Genomic DNA, 12,646 nt, shown 5'->3' on the forward strand with positions numbered 1-12,646 from the left:
CGCAATCCTCCAGCACTAGGGAGGTTTAGACTGAACTGCTCCAGCGGTTTTTCATCAGTTTCAACGTTTATCAGTGATGACGTAACAATGACCTGTACAGATTTGACGCACTTTCGATCTCGTGCTGATGCAACACTCTGTGTTGTTGAAAGCTCATGTATGGAAATCCTGCGAGTTGTAAACAAATTTAGGCTATTGTTGCCCTTAAAACTGTAATGTTGAGGACGCCATGAAAAATAAAATACATAACCCACACCGTTAGGCCAAGGTACATGCAATATTCATCACTTTGCCAATAGACTTCTTGTTCCTTGTTGTATGTAGCCTTTCTTTTGGGATTAGCACCACTGTCACCTAGAAATTGATACTGCGGTTGTCACATAAAACAGATAACCCATAGTTCATTATTAAATAACATAACTCATTTCTTTATTTTATTACTCATAAAATATACAGCAATCTTCAGATACTGAAAGAATTCATGGGAGTTTCGATTCAGTCACTATTTCATATGTACATGCTAGTTTCATCCTTTTAAAGAAAAAAAGGACACGAAAAAACCTGTGAACCTCCTGATCCTGATTTGACGAACATAGCATATGTATTGTACATATTTCCAGTTAAAATTATTTTAAAAAAGAGACAAAAACGGGGGTTTGAACAAGCAATCACATAAAAGGTTTGAGTGGTTTCATTTTTTTGAAGAAGTTAAGCAAGCAAAACCTGTCAAAATACATTGATTATAAGACCAAGACAAATAATATATATATATTTTTTTCAACAGAAGAAAATCTAAATGCTGCTGTCCTACCATTGGTTTACAGTGTTTCTCCTCTCCAAGGGAGGCATGTTTTCCCCCTCGTATGCCTCGGAATAGTATCAGTGCTTTTCACAAACGTTGTATTACTTAGTGTGCATCATTGTTTTCGCTCATACAGCTGCCCCTACTCTCCTAACCTCCCCTCAGTAACTAAAGAAGGCACAAAATGATGACATAAATATCACAAGAAAGAATACATGAATTAATAATTTACTTTCTAAAATATTTTCTAGAGGGCAAAGGACAGGTAGGTTTAATAACGCAAATGTAAAAAGTCCTGTCGCTCACATACAAATGCAAAATCTAAATGGCACCCTATTCTTTATAGAGTACACTACTTTTGACCAGAACCCTATGGCCCTGGTCAAAAGTAGTGTACTATAAAGGGAATAGGGTGCCATTGGGGATGGAAATTCTTTGAAATTACTCATGAGAGCAAATACTACGATTCTTTGGTTCCCACAGAGGGTCAGGAGCTTAAGACATGAATGATATTATTAAAATGTTTGTTCATAAAAAATAAATGATTTCCCCTCCTCCCACATGGATTACAGACAAGAGGCTAGGTGCGTTCTGACTGTCTTAGTGTGCGGATAAACATGACCATCACTCTCATAAAACTTAAATGAAACATCACTCCTTATGTTTTTTCTCAGGCCAAAACGCTCAATCCCATTTCTACTGTCAAAACAGGTTTTGAAAAGGCTTCTTCCGCATCTTTTGGTCCATGTCTGTTTTTCACTCAGTGAAGTGCTACTATCCCCTTGGACTACAGGTTATTGCCGTCATAAGGTGTCCGTCTGTCTGTTGGCTGGACAGTTTCTACCGTTTAGGACCTTTGTGGGTAAAGGTAAAGGTGGGGTATAGCAGCAGCAGTTCCTCTGAAGTCCAGTATCTGCTGGAAGGACACCTGGTGGTACGAGAGGATGAGTGTGGCCAGCCAGCCTGTTGTGCCTCCCCCTCTCCCTCCCTCCCTCCATTTCTCTCTCTCCATCTGCAGGACTCTTAAGGCTCCTGTGCGGACTGTCTCGGCTCGTGCCCTCCCAAAGCTGGCTGTGGTGATTTAAGACACGGTGTGTATGTGTGGATTTGTTTGTGGCCTCTGCCCCACTTCACTGTCCATCCGCCTACCCTTGGCTCCCCTCCTGGGCAGCGACCACCACCCCCCTCAGTATGTCTCTGAGTCTGAGTCGTTGAGTTCCTCATCCTTGTAGAAGCCTCCATCGTGGTCGCGGTGGCCGATGTTGTTGAAGCTGCAGTAGGAGCTGTGCTCGCTGCGCAGCACGGGCAGGCTGTCGAAGGTCACACTCTTGGAGGGGCTGGTGGTGTAGTGGTTAATGGCACTGAAGGACAGGCTGGGCGCCGGGTTGCAGGGGGACACGGGCATCATGGTGGCCAGGATCAGCGCCAGGCAGTCCGCCACGTCTTTGTTGGGGGCGCAGGCCAAGGCAGGCGTGTAACCTGAGGGGTTCAAACAGAACAGCAGAGGGTCACTTCAGGAGCATCACCGTTTACTATAACACTTTTGGTGAAAAACATGAAATAACAGCAGGCTAGGAGATACAAAGTTAAGACAATAACCAAGCAGTGGACTAGAGAGAAACATTTGTGGACACATTGAGAAGAGAAGTACAGAAGAAAACGGTGTTAGCGTTATGGATCTTACCATTGTCATCGACTGCTAGCACGCTAGCACCCTTCACTAGTAGCTCCTGAACCACCACCGTCAGACCATTTCTGGCTGCAACGTGTAACGGCCTGAGGAGAAAGTACCGTCAGATTAGCCAGCAGCAAATGAGGATACCTCCCAAATGCCAGACTATTCCCTATATAGTGCACTTCTTCTAATTCTTCTGGCCCAATTAATACAGCTGAACCATACGTACGTCTGTAAGGCTGCGTTAGTCGAGTTGATGAGGTTCCTGTCTGTAATCTTCTCCAATATCAACAAAGCACTGGTTTCATGCCCCTTTAAAAACCAGAGTCAAACATGTCAGACCAAAATGTCAACCAGAGAGAGCCAACTGTTCAGATGAACGTCATCTTCATGTGGGGATGCTCACCTTACTGCAGGCCAGATGAAGAGCAGTGTTCTTGACTGCATCCTGCAGGGTGAGCTCTGCTTTGGCACTGCTCACCAACAGCTCTGACACAGACAGAGAAACATAAAGAAACTCAATTAGGAAATGAAGCGACTTATTAAAATGTAAAACAGACATGTTGAACTTAAGCCGGCTGGGCGAGGCAAAGCGGAGGAGAGGGGGCTGCGTACCGACAGCGTTGGTTTGTCCGTTCTCAGCAGCCATCATGAGGGAGGTCTTCCCGGAGGCATCGGGGGAGTTGACCTGGGCGTTGTGGCCTAGCAGCAGCTGAAGACACTCCACGTGGTCCGTGAAAGCCGCCGCATGCAGGGGGGTCCTGGAGAGAGAGGAAACTTATTTCACCGATATCATGTAGGACTGTTATAAACAAGTTTGTTCAATTAACCCTGTTTATACCATAGAAATATAAAATCACTAATAGATGTATTAAAAGTAATCTACAATCCCTCATCCAACCCCAGAGGTCATTTTATTCCCAAGACAACATTATTCTCCAGAAGAAAAGGACTTTGTCATGTGCTGTAGTTACCGGTTCTTGGTGTCAGTGGCGTTGACAATGGCCGGCCCCAGAGTGTCAATCAGCATCTCTGCAGCCCCCTCGTTGTCATTGATCACAGCACAGTGGAGGGGGCTGAACGAGTTGCCCTCGGTGACATATGCTATGACAAAGTCCTGTTTCAGTGTAAGGTCCTCCACTGAGAGTCATAACCCCTAATTCTGTTGTAGTCTTGTTCATTCCCCCACATGGCTCCGTCCACACCAATCGAATGCTTTTCAAGCCACAAGAGGGAGTGAATGAGTGTACACTTCATGGAGGAGAGAACAGAGCTACAGTCCAGTTAGTCAGTACGTACCGTTGTATGTAGGGGTGTAACGATCCATCTACTACATCGATGTATCGATTTATATTCCTATGATCCAACTACATCGATCTGTGCTCGGTGAGTTGGCCTTTTGGACAACATATATCACTCTAACATCGTTTTAAAATGTAATAAATCGATTGTATCGATACTAGGAAATAACCCATTGGATTTAAGCACGTCAGACTTTATATGGATGTTTTTTCTTAGCACTTTTAATGATAAAGGCTTTAAACATTACTCGATTCAGTCTGCCTATCCGTGACGTCATCGCCCCACGCCAGCAGCAGCGCAAAGGCGCAAAGACAACAAAACATAGCATGGCGGACGACAGAGGAGAAGCCGACGAGCGAGAAATTATCAAGCCACCATTGCGGTCCTTACAAGAAACAGGAATCTAGGAAACTTCACCTGCACTGTCCAGTATCCAGGTATTTATTTCAGTCACACTGGTTGAATTTTTGGCTAAAAGGTTACTGAATCGATTTCAAGTCACTGAATCGTTTCGGATCGTATCGTTCTAAATGAACCAATATCGTCCTTGAATCGTATCGACAACCACGAATCGTGATACAAATCGAATCGTTACACCCCTAGTTGTATGGCCTGCCTAATTCAGGGACATGTTTACGGTGCTGAAGAGAGAAAATCAGAAAATATCTAGTGTTCCGTTAGTCCAGTACGTACCGTTGTAGCAGGCCCAGTGTAGTGGCGTGTAGCCCTGGTTGTCTGTGATGACGGGGAGGGTCTCCACTGACTGGGCGGCGTGTAGGAGTCCCCCCAGCACCCCGATGTGTCCGGATGCCGCCGCCAGGTGGACAGGGGTCCGCCCCTTACAGTCCCGAACCAGGAAGCTGGCGCTGTGCTGCAGCAGGGCCTCCACACACTCCTCATGACCCGTCAACGCCTGGGAGGAAGGGCAGGGAGACAAGAATGGATTTGAATAACTAATAATCAATGATATAATAATGAATCATCAATTATTACAAATGATGTCTGGAGGCAGGTCCCCCTACAGGGATGAATACACCACTACCCATGGACAACTACTTTTCTGAAGATAATATGTATATTTGAGCCTCCCCGTCTCTTTCTGTGTGTGAGCGTATACAGCCAGCTCTCCTCCTCACCCCTCTGTGTAGCGCTGTTCTGCCCCACTTGTCTTTGGCTTCTACGCTGGCTCCCTTGTTGAGCAGTGAGTACACACAGTCTGTGTGTCCGCTCAGCACTGACAGCATCAGAGGGGTTCTGATACACAAGACAACAAGGTCATATTACAAACTGGTAATAACCAGGCTGAGTCCCAAATGGCAACCTATTCCCTATATGGTACACTACTTTTGACCCGAGCCCATAGGGTTCTGGTTTAAAGTAGTGCACCAAGTAGGGCATAGGGTGCCATTTGGGACGTAGAACTAGTGTCAAAATCTCTTTATTTCAGGAATTGTATCCAAAACCCAATTGACTTACTGTCCATTCCCGTCTTGAACGTCCACTGGACTCTGGAGGTCAGCATTTCCAATCAGCAAACGCAAACACTCCGAATGACCGTTGGTAGCTAGAGGAGGATAAACAGAGAGGATATAAGAATGTGAGATGATTGACCGTTGGTAGCTAGAGGAGGCTAAACAGAGAGGATATGAGCTGATTGCTGGACGACTATTACCTTCACATGAACAGACAGATTTCTAGAACAGTGGTATTGGTAGATGACATCCTCATGATGTTAACACAGCAGATAATAAAACATTTTGGGGCTGAGGCCCTCGAAGCCTGTCACCTGCTAGCTGTGTACCTGGCTCTGGATAGAAGTCCCCCTGTGCACTGATCTAGGATCAGCTTACCCTCCCCAGATCCTCAGCAATAATGACAAAAAATGACCTTAGATCAGTGTGTAGTGGGCATTTTCACACTATGCTATATAATATCCCTAGAGTGGACATTGGCGTCCTAGCAACATGACCAAACAAATGTCCATCTTGGTAAGGAAAACTTTTGAATTACAGAATCTCTAGGTCTTACGTGATATCCTATGCGTACCTGCAGCGTGGATGGGGGTCCTCTTCAGGGTGAAGTCTTTAACCAGGATGGAGGCTCCCTGGTTGATGAGGACGTCAACACACTCCACATGGCCTTTAAAGGCAGCCAGGTCCAGAGGGGTGCGCCCCTGGCTGTTCCTCACGTCTAGATCCAGCAGAGACTGAACCAGGACCTCCATAGCATGGTGGTGGCCGTGGTACGCCTGAATGGAAACAAACACACAGTCTGAAGCAAAGTCCAGTGGTATGCCTGAACAGATATACACTCCTAATATAATCAATGTCCTATAGTAGACCAGTGGTATGCCTGAACAGATATACACTCCTAATATAATCAATGTCCTATAGTAGACCAGTGGTATGCCAGAACAGATATACACTCCTAATATAATCAATGTCCTATAGTAGACCAGTGGTATGCCTGAACAGATATACACTCCTAATATAATCAATGTCCTATAGTAGACCAGTGGTATGCCAGAACAGATATACACTCTTAATATAATCAATGTCCTATAGTAGACCAGTGGTACGCCTGAACAGAAATACACTCCTAATATAATCAATGTCCTATAGTAGACCAGTGGTGCGCCTGAACAGATATACACTCTTAATATAATCAATGTCCTATAGTAGACCAGTGGTATGCCTGAACAGAAACAGTCCTAGACCCCTAAAGTAGACCAGTGTCTCTCAAATCGGGTGCCCATTTTTTCTCCCGCCCAGCATCAACATCGAAGGTCCCTGCCAAGCGTGAGATTTAGAAACACTCTACTTCTCCTCTGTTGGAGGTTGATTAACTCAAATGGCAAAATAAGGAAATCATCCTCATCATCACCGTGTCAAAATATGCATGTATTTTACACTAATCAGGAACAGATAGGAACATGGTGTGTGAGTGTCTGGACAATCAACTTTTCGTGGAAAAACAACACCATGCCTGCATCCCAGATAGCACCCTATTTCCCATGTAGTGCAGTACTTTTGATCTGGGCCCATAAGGCTCTGGTCAAAAGTAGTGCACTAAATAGGGAATAGGGTGCCATTTGTCATGTGGCGAGACCCCTACAGGAGCAGGTAGGCTTTACTCACAGCTAAGTGTAGGGGGCTGATGGGAGCTCTGACATCAGAGTCGTTCAGGATGTCTGTCCCTGAGGTTTCCATTAGCTGGGGAAAGACAAGGACGGGCCAGTTTAGACTTGTAACATATTTACTTTGAAGGTTAGTCTAGTAGCATGTTTCATGTTGTAAATCTCAGTGACCAGCCCCTGCAGACATACTGGGGTGTTGCATTCGTATCTTAAACAAGCTAGTGTGAGGAAAAGTAACCAACTGGTACTTACCACATCTAAAGGTGTTTCACTTGCAATCTGGAAAAAGAACATCAAGAGTGACGATGCGGCCACGACAAACATGCAACCACACCTTAAAACCTACTGAATATCAACGTCTGTCCCAAATGGCACCCTATTCCCTATATAGTGCATTACTTTTGACCAGAGCCCTATGGGCCCTACATTCATTTGGGACGCAGACAAAATGGTCTGTGAATGCAGGGCGTCTAGTCCCCTGTGGTTCTGACTCACCAGCTCCAGACAGAGGCGGTGTCCGTACGCAGACGCGTAATGGACTGCGTTGTAGCCCTGATTGTCCCTGATCCCTGGGTTAGCGTCGTTTCGCAGCAAATATTCCAGACACCTAGAGGTCAGAGGTCAAGAGTTCACTAATCATTATACCAACATCAAGACAGACAGATAAGCAAGCAGAGACACTTTCCCAAAGGAGACGTGGCCAAGCTTTCACACTGCAGATTTAACACTAGTATGTATTCAAACACGACCAACAACATACTCTAGACTACAGTGAAATGTGAAAGGTCATGGCACCACAACATACTCTCCAGACTACAGTGAAATGTGAAAGGTCATGGCACCACAACATACTCTCCAGACTACAATGAAATGTGAAAGGTCATGGCACCACAACATACTCTCCAGACTACAGTGAAATGTGAAAGGTCATGGCACCACAACATACTCTCCAGACTACAGTGAAATGTGAAAGGTCATGGTACCACAACATACTCTCCAGACTACAGTGAAATGTGAAAGGTCATGGCACCACAACATACTCTCCAGACTACAGTGAAATGTGAAAGGTCATGGCACCACAACATACTCTCCAGACTACAGTGAAATGTGAAAGGTCATGGCACCACAACATACTCTCCAGACTACAGTGAAATGTGAAAGGTCATGGCACCACAACATACTCTCCAGACTACAGTGAAATGTGAAAGGTCATGGCACCACAACATACTCTCCAGACTACAGTGAAATGTGAAAGGTCATGGCACCACAACATACTCTCCAGACTACAATGAAATGTGAAAGGTCATGGCACCACAACATACTCTCCAGACTACAGTGAAATGTGAAAGGTCATGGCACCACAACATACTCTCCAGACTACAGTGAAATGTGAAAGGTCATGGCACCACAACATACTCTCCAGACTACAGTGAAATGTGAAAGGTCATGGCACCACAACACACACAACAGTAAGAGAGGTGTGAGACGTACTTTCCGTCTGTGTCGGAGGCAGCAGCGTAGTGGAGCGGGGTGCAACCCCTTTTATCCAGATCGTTCACACTGGCCCCAGACCCCACCAAGGCAAACAGACACTGGTAGTTACAATTGGCTGCCGCATAATGCAGAGGACTCCTAGAAGAACGCACAGAAACCATTCAACATCAACAACAGAAACAGCTTATTGGAGCTGTATAACATTTACATTTTACATTTACGTCATTTAGCAGACACTCTTATCCAGTGCGACTTACAGGAGCAATTAGGGTTAAGTGCCTTGCTGCAGTGCACATAGACACATTTTTCACCTAGTCAGCTAGGGGATTTGAACCAGCAACCTTTCGGTTACTGACCCAACGCTCTTAACCGCTAGGCTACCTGCCGCCCAATATTTCCCATAATAATTCCTATATGCCCCTATACTATATTCCCCATTATCATAAAGATCACATATGAAAGTTATTTTATGCCACAGACAGACCTTCCGAAGCTGTCCTTTCTGTTGAAGTCTGCCCCTGTGTTGAGCAGCAGATTCAGACAGTCCAGGTTCCTGGTAACAAGATATCAAGTTCAGAAAGGCTCTCGTACATCTGAGCTATCAGGTGGATGGTAACAAGATATCAAGTTCAGAAAGGCCCTCGTACATCTGAGCTATCAGGTGAATGGTAACAAGATATCAAGTTCAGAAAGGCTCTCGTACATCTGAGCTATCAGGTGGATGGTAACAAGATATCAAGTTCAGAAAGGCTCTCGTACATCTGAGCTATCAGGTGGATGGTAACAAGATATCAAGTTCAGAAAGGCTCTCGTACATCTGAGCTATCAGGTGGATGGTAACAAGATATCAAGTTCAGAAAGGCTCTCGTTCATCTGAGCTATCAGGTGGATGGTAACAAGATATCAAGTTCAGAAAGGCTCTCGTACATCTGAGCTATCAGGTGGATGGTAACAAGATATCAAGTTCAGAAAGGCTCTCGTACATCTGAGCTATCAGGTGGATGGTAACAAGATATCAAGTTCAGAAAGGCTCTCGTTCATCTGAGCTATCAGGTGGATGGTAACAAGATATCAAGTTCAGAAAGGCCCTTTCACATCTGAGCTATCAGGTGGATGGTAACAATGAGAACCTTAAAGAAAAGAGAAACCCGTACACTGCTCTTGCTAGTATCACTGTTTTTATAATGCTAATAAAAGCTATAATAAAAAGTGATACTAGCAAGAGCAGTTTGCAGGTTTCTCTTCTCTTTCAAGAAGATATAAAGACAATTTAGACCAGAGCGCAAGTCAATACCACCATGGCATGGAACCACATTATACAGAAATGATACCGCACTAATGATCTAAACGATTTTTTTATACTGCTAAACAATGTGAAATGTAAGAGTGTGAATATGTGTTTGTTCTTTCTGGTGGCTTTCCAGTTCATGAACTAAATATTCCTTGGTGTAAAGCCTGGACCAGTCCACTCACCCAACAGCTGCTGCAGCATGTAAACAGGTCCTTCCAAAGTCGTCAGGGGTGTCTATATCAAAGCCTGATGAGAGGAGCTTCCGACAGCAGTCAGAGAACCCACTGAGAGCAGCCAGGTGGAGGGGGAACATCCCATGGACGCCTCGCCTGCAACACATTTTTACATTTTAGACTTTAAGCAGACACTCTTATCCAGAGTGACTTACAGTTGATTCAGCTAAGATTGGAAACAGCACCACATCACAGTCCTCATTAAACCCCACAGCAGATCAACACATCAGCATGCTGCAATGCCCTGTCTATCAACCCCCCACACACCACAATGTGTTGAGCATAGTCTCCAAGCGGCAATTCGGTCAATGACAGAATTGCAGATGCATGTTGCATTATTGCTGGAAACTGTGTGTGTGTGTGTTCTCACTTGGCTGTGTCAGCTCCGTTCGTGATGAGTGTATTGATGAGTAACTCGTGGCCGTAGCGAGCAGAGATGTGCAGGGGTGTGTTTCCATTCTTTTCTTCACAGTCGATCTCAGCACCTACAGAACACACACACACACAGACACACACACACAGACACACACACACAGACACACACACACACACACACACACAGACACACACACACGTCAACCACTTGACCCTAGAGGCCTCATGAAGCTTCATGTTCAACCACATTGCAAGTAACATTGCTCTGTGCCAGTGAATCATGGTTTGAAGACTAAAGACAATGCTGAAGAGCCTACTGGTTCATATATATTCAGTTGAGAGCATTCACAGCGACTCACCATTCTGGATGATGGCTTGAGATCTGGAGAAGCGTCCGTGGATGGCCGTCATGTGGAGGGGGGTCTTTCCATCTTTACTCTGCAGATAGAAAGACAAAGATGGTTCACACGGCAGTCTGTGCTGCTGACCACAGGCAAAATCAAACACGTATTGGAGGAGCGCTTGATTGCATTTAGTTTGCATTGTTAGGCCTATTCCATTGGTATTTGAATGTAGACCAGGGCCAAATACTAAGCCATGTGCTGCGTCAGTGTGTGCGTCGCAAATGGCACCCTATTCTCTTCATAGTGAACTACTTTTTGAACCAAAGTAGTGTACTTATAAAGGGAACAGGGTGCCATTTGGGACACAGACAGTGTCACCACGGCTCCTTGCTCTATGGGCCCCTGGTCAAAAGTAGTGCACTACATAGGGAATAGGGTGTTATTTAGTTCAGACACAGTGTTGGTCATCCGGTCTCCTCACCTTGATGTTGACGAGGGCCCCGTTGCCCACCAGCAGCTCCAGGCAGAGCGCCCCATGGCACGAGGCGGCCGTGAAGTGGAGTGGGGCGAAACCCTTCTCGTTCACCTGGTTCACGTTGGCGCCACACTCGATCAGCTCATTCACCACCACGTCCTGCCCGTTGTAGCATGCCACGTGGAGGGGGGTGTTACCGTACCCATTGGGCTCATTTATCTGGAGGGAGCAAGGGAGGGAAAAGAGTGGAGAGAGAGAGGGGGGGGGGGGGGGGGGGGGGGGGAACAAAACAATACATTCCTGATCAGGTCACTTGGTTCTGAAAACCCCCTGGCCCAAAACACTGGCTCCAACCTCCATCTCTTCATTACTTGGTTATGAAAACCCCCTGGTCCAACCTCCATCTCTTCATTACTTGGTTCTGAAAACCCCCTGGTCCAACCTCTCTCTCTTCATTACTTGGTTCTGAAAACCCCCTGGTCCAACCTCTCTCTCTTCATTACTTGGTTCTGAAAACCCCCTGGTCCAACCTCTCTCTCTTCATTACTTGGTTCTGAAAACCCCCTGGTCCAACCTCTCTCTCTTCATTACTTGGTTATGAAAACCCCCTGGTCCAACCTCTCTCTCTTCATTACTTGGTTCTGAAAACCCCCTGGTCCAACCTCTCTCTCTTCATTACTTGGTTATGAAAACCCCCTGGTCCAACCTCTCTCTCTTCATTACTTGGTTATGAAAACCCCCTGGTCCAACCTCTCTCTCTTCATTACTTGGTTCTGAAAACCCCCTGGTCCAACCTCTCTCTCTTCATTACTTGGTTCTGAAAACCCCCTGGTCCAACCTCTCTCTCTTCATTACTTGGTTATGAAAACCCCCTGGTCCAACCTCTCTCTCTTCATTACTTGGTTCTGAAAACCCCCTGGTCCAACCTCTCTCTCTTCATTACTTGGTTCTGAAAACCCCCTGGTCCAACCTCTCTCTCTTCATTACTTGGTTCTGAAAACCCCCTGGTCCAACCTCTCTCTCTTCATTACTTGGTTCTGAAAACCCCCTGGTCCAACCTCTCTCTCTTCATTACCTGGTTATGAAAACCCCCTGGTCCAACCTCTCTCTCTTCATTACTTGGTTCTGAAAACCCCCTGGTCCAACCTCTCTCTCTTCATTACTTGGTTCTGAAAACCCCCTGGTCCAACCTCTCTCTCTTCATTACTTGGTTATGAAAACCCCCTGGTCCAACCTCTCTCTCTTCATTACTTGGTTATGAAAACCCCCTGGTACAACCTCTCTCTCTTCATTACTTGGTTCTGAAAACCCCCTGGTCCAACCTCTCTCTCTTCATTACTTGGTTATGAAAACCCCCTGGTCCAACCTCTCTCTCTTCATTACTTGGTTATGAAAACCCCCTGGTCCAACCTCTCTCTCTTCATTACTTGGTTATGAAAACCCCCTGGTCCAACCTCTCTCTCTTCATTACTTGGTTATGAAAACCCCCTGGTCCAACCTCTCTCTCTTCATTACTTGG

General features: G+C 45.7%; 1 protein-coding gene across 1 annotated transcript in view; it reads right to left on the minus strand.

Annotated features, from left to right (window-relative positions):
- Window positions 1-1,858: 1,858 nt before the first annotated feature.
- LOC311117425 (serine/threonine-protein phosphatase 6 regulatory ankyrin repeat subunit A-like) overlaps window positions 1,859-12,646 on the minus strand; it is a gene marked incomplete at its 5' end in the record, with an annotated part of 56,123 nt that continues 45,335 nt past the window's right edge. Inside the window, 19 exons of the mRNA XM_084192361.1 lie at window positions 1,859-2,281; window positions 2,487-2,578; window positions 2,707-2,789; window positions 2,884-2,966; window positions 3,093-3,238; window positions 3,452-3,617; window positions 4,473-4,692; window positions 4,916-5,033; window positions 5,256-5,343; window positions 5,826-6,027; window positions 6,917-6,991; window positions 7,168-7,194; window positions 7,411-7,522; window positions 8,407-8,547; window positions 8,894-8,962; window positions 9,883-10,029; window positions 10,304-10,418; window positions 10,668-10,746; window positions 11,134-11,346. Of these exons, the coding sequence (XP_084048487.1) occupies window positions 1,989-2,281; window positions 2,487-2,578; window positions 2,707-2,789; window positions 2,884-2,966; window positions 3,093-3,238; window positions 3,452-3,617; window positions 4,473-4,692; window positions 4,916-5,033; window positions 5,256-5,343; window positions 5,826-6,027; window positions 6,917-6,991; window positions 7,168-7,194; window positions 7,411-7,522; window positions 8,407-8,547; window positions 8,894-8,962; window positions 9,883-10,029; window positions 10,304-10,418; window positions 10,668-10,746; window positions 11,134-11,346 (2,469 nt within the window). The 3' untranslated portion in view covers window positions 1,859-1,988. The remainder of the gene's footprint in view (window positions 2,282-2,486; window positions 2,579-2,706; window positions 2,790-2,883; window positions 2,967-3,092; window positions 3,239-3,451; window positions 3,618-4,472; window positions 4,693-4,915; window positions 5,034-5,255; window positions 5,344-5,825; window positions 6,028-6,916; window positions 6,992-7,167; window positions 7,195-7,410; window positions 7,523-8,406; window positions 8,548-8,893; window positions 8,963-9,882; window positions 10,030-10,303; window positions 10,419-10,667; window positions 10,747-11,133; window positions 11,347-12,646) is intronic.

This window comes from Coregonus lavaretus (genome assembly GCF_964263955.1).
Source record: "Coregonus lavaretus genome assembly, contig: HAP1_SCAFFOLD_352, whole genome shotgun sequence".
NCBI lineage: Eukaryota > Metazoa > Chordata > Actinopteri > Salmoniformes > Salmonidae > Coregonus > Coregonus lavaretus.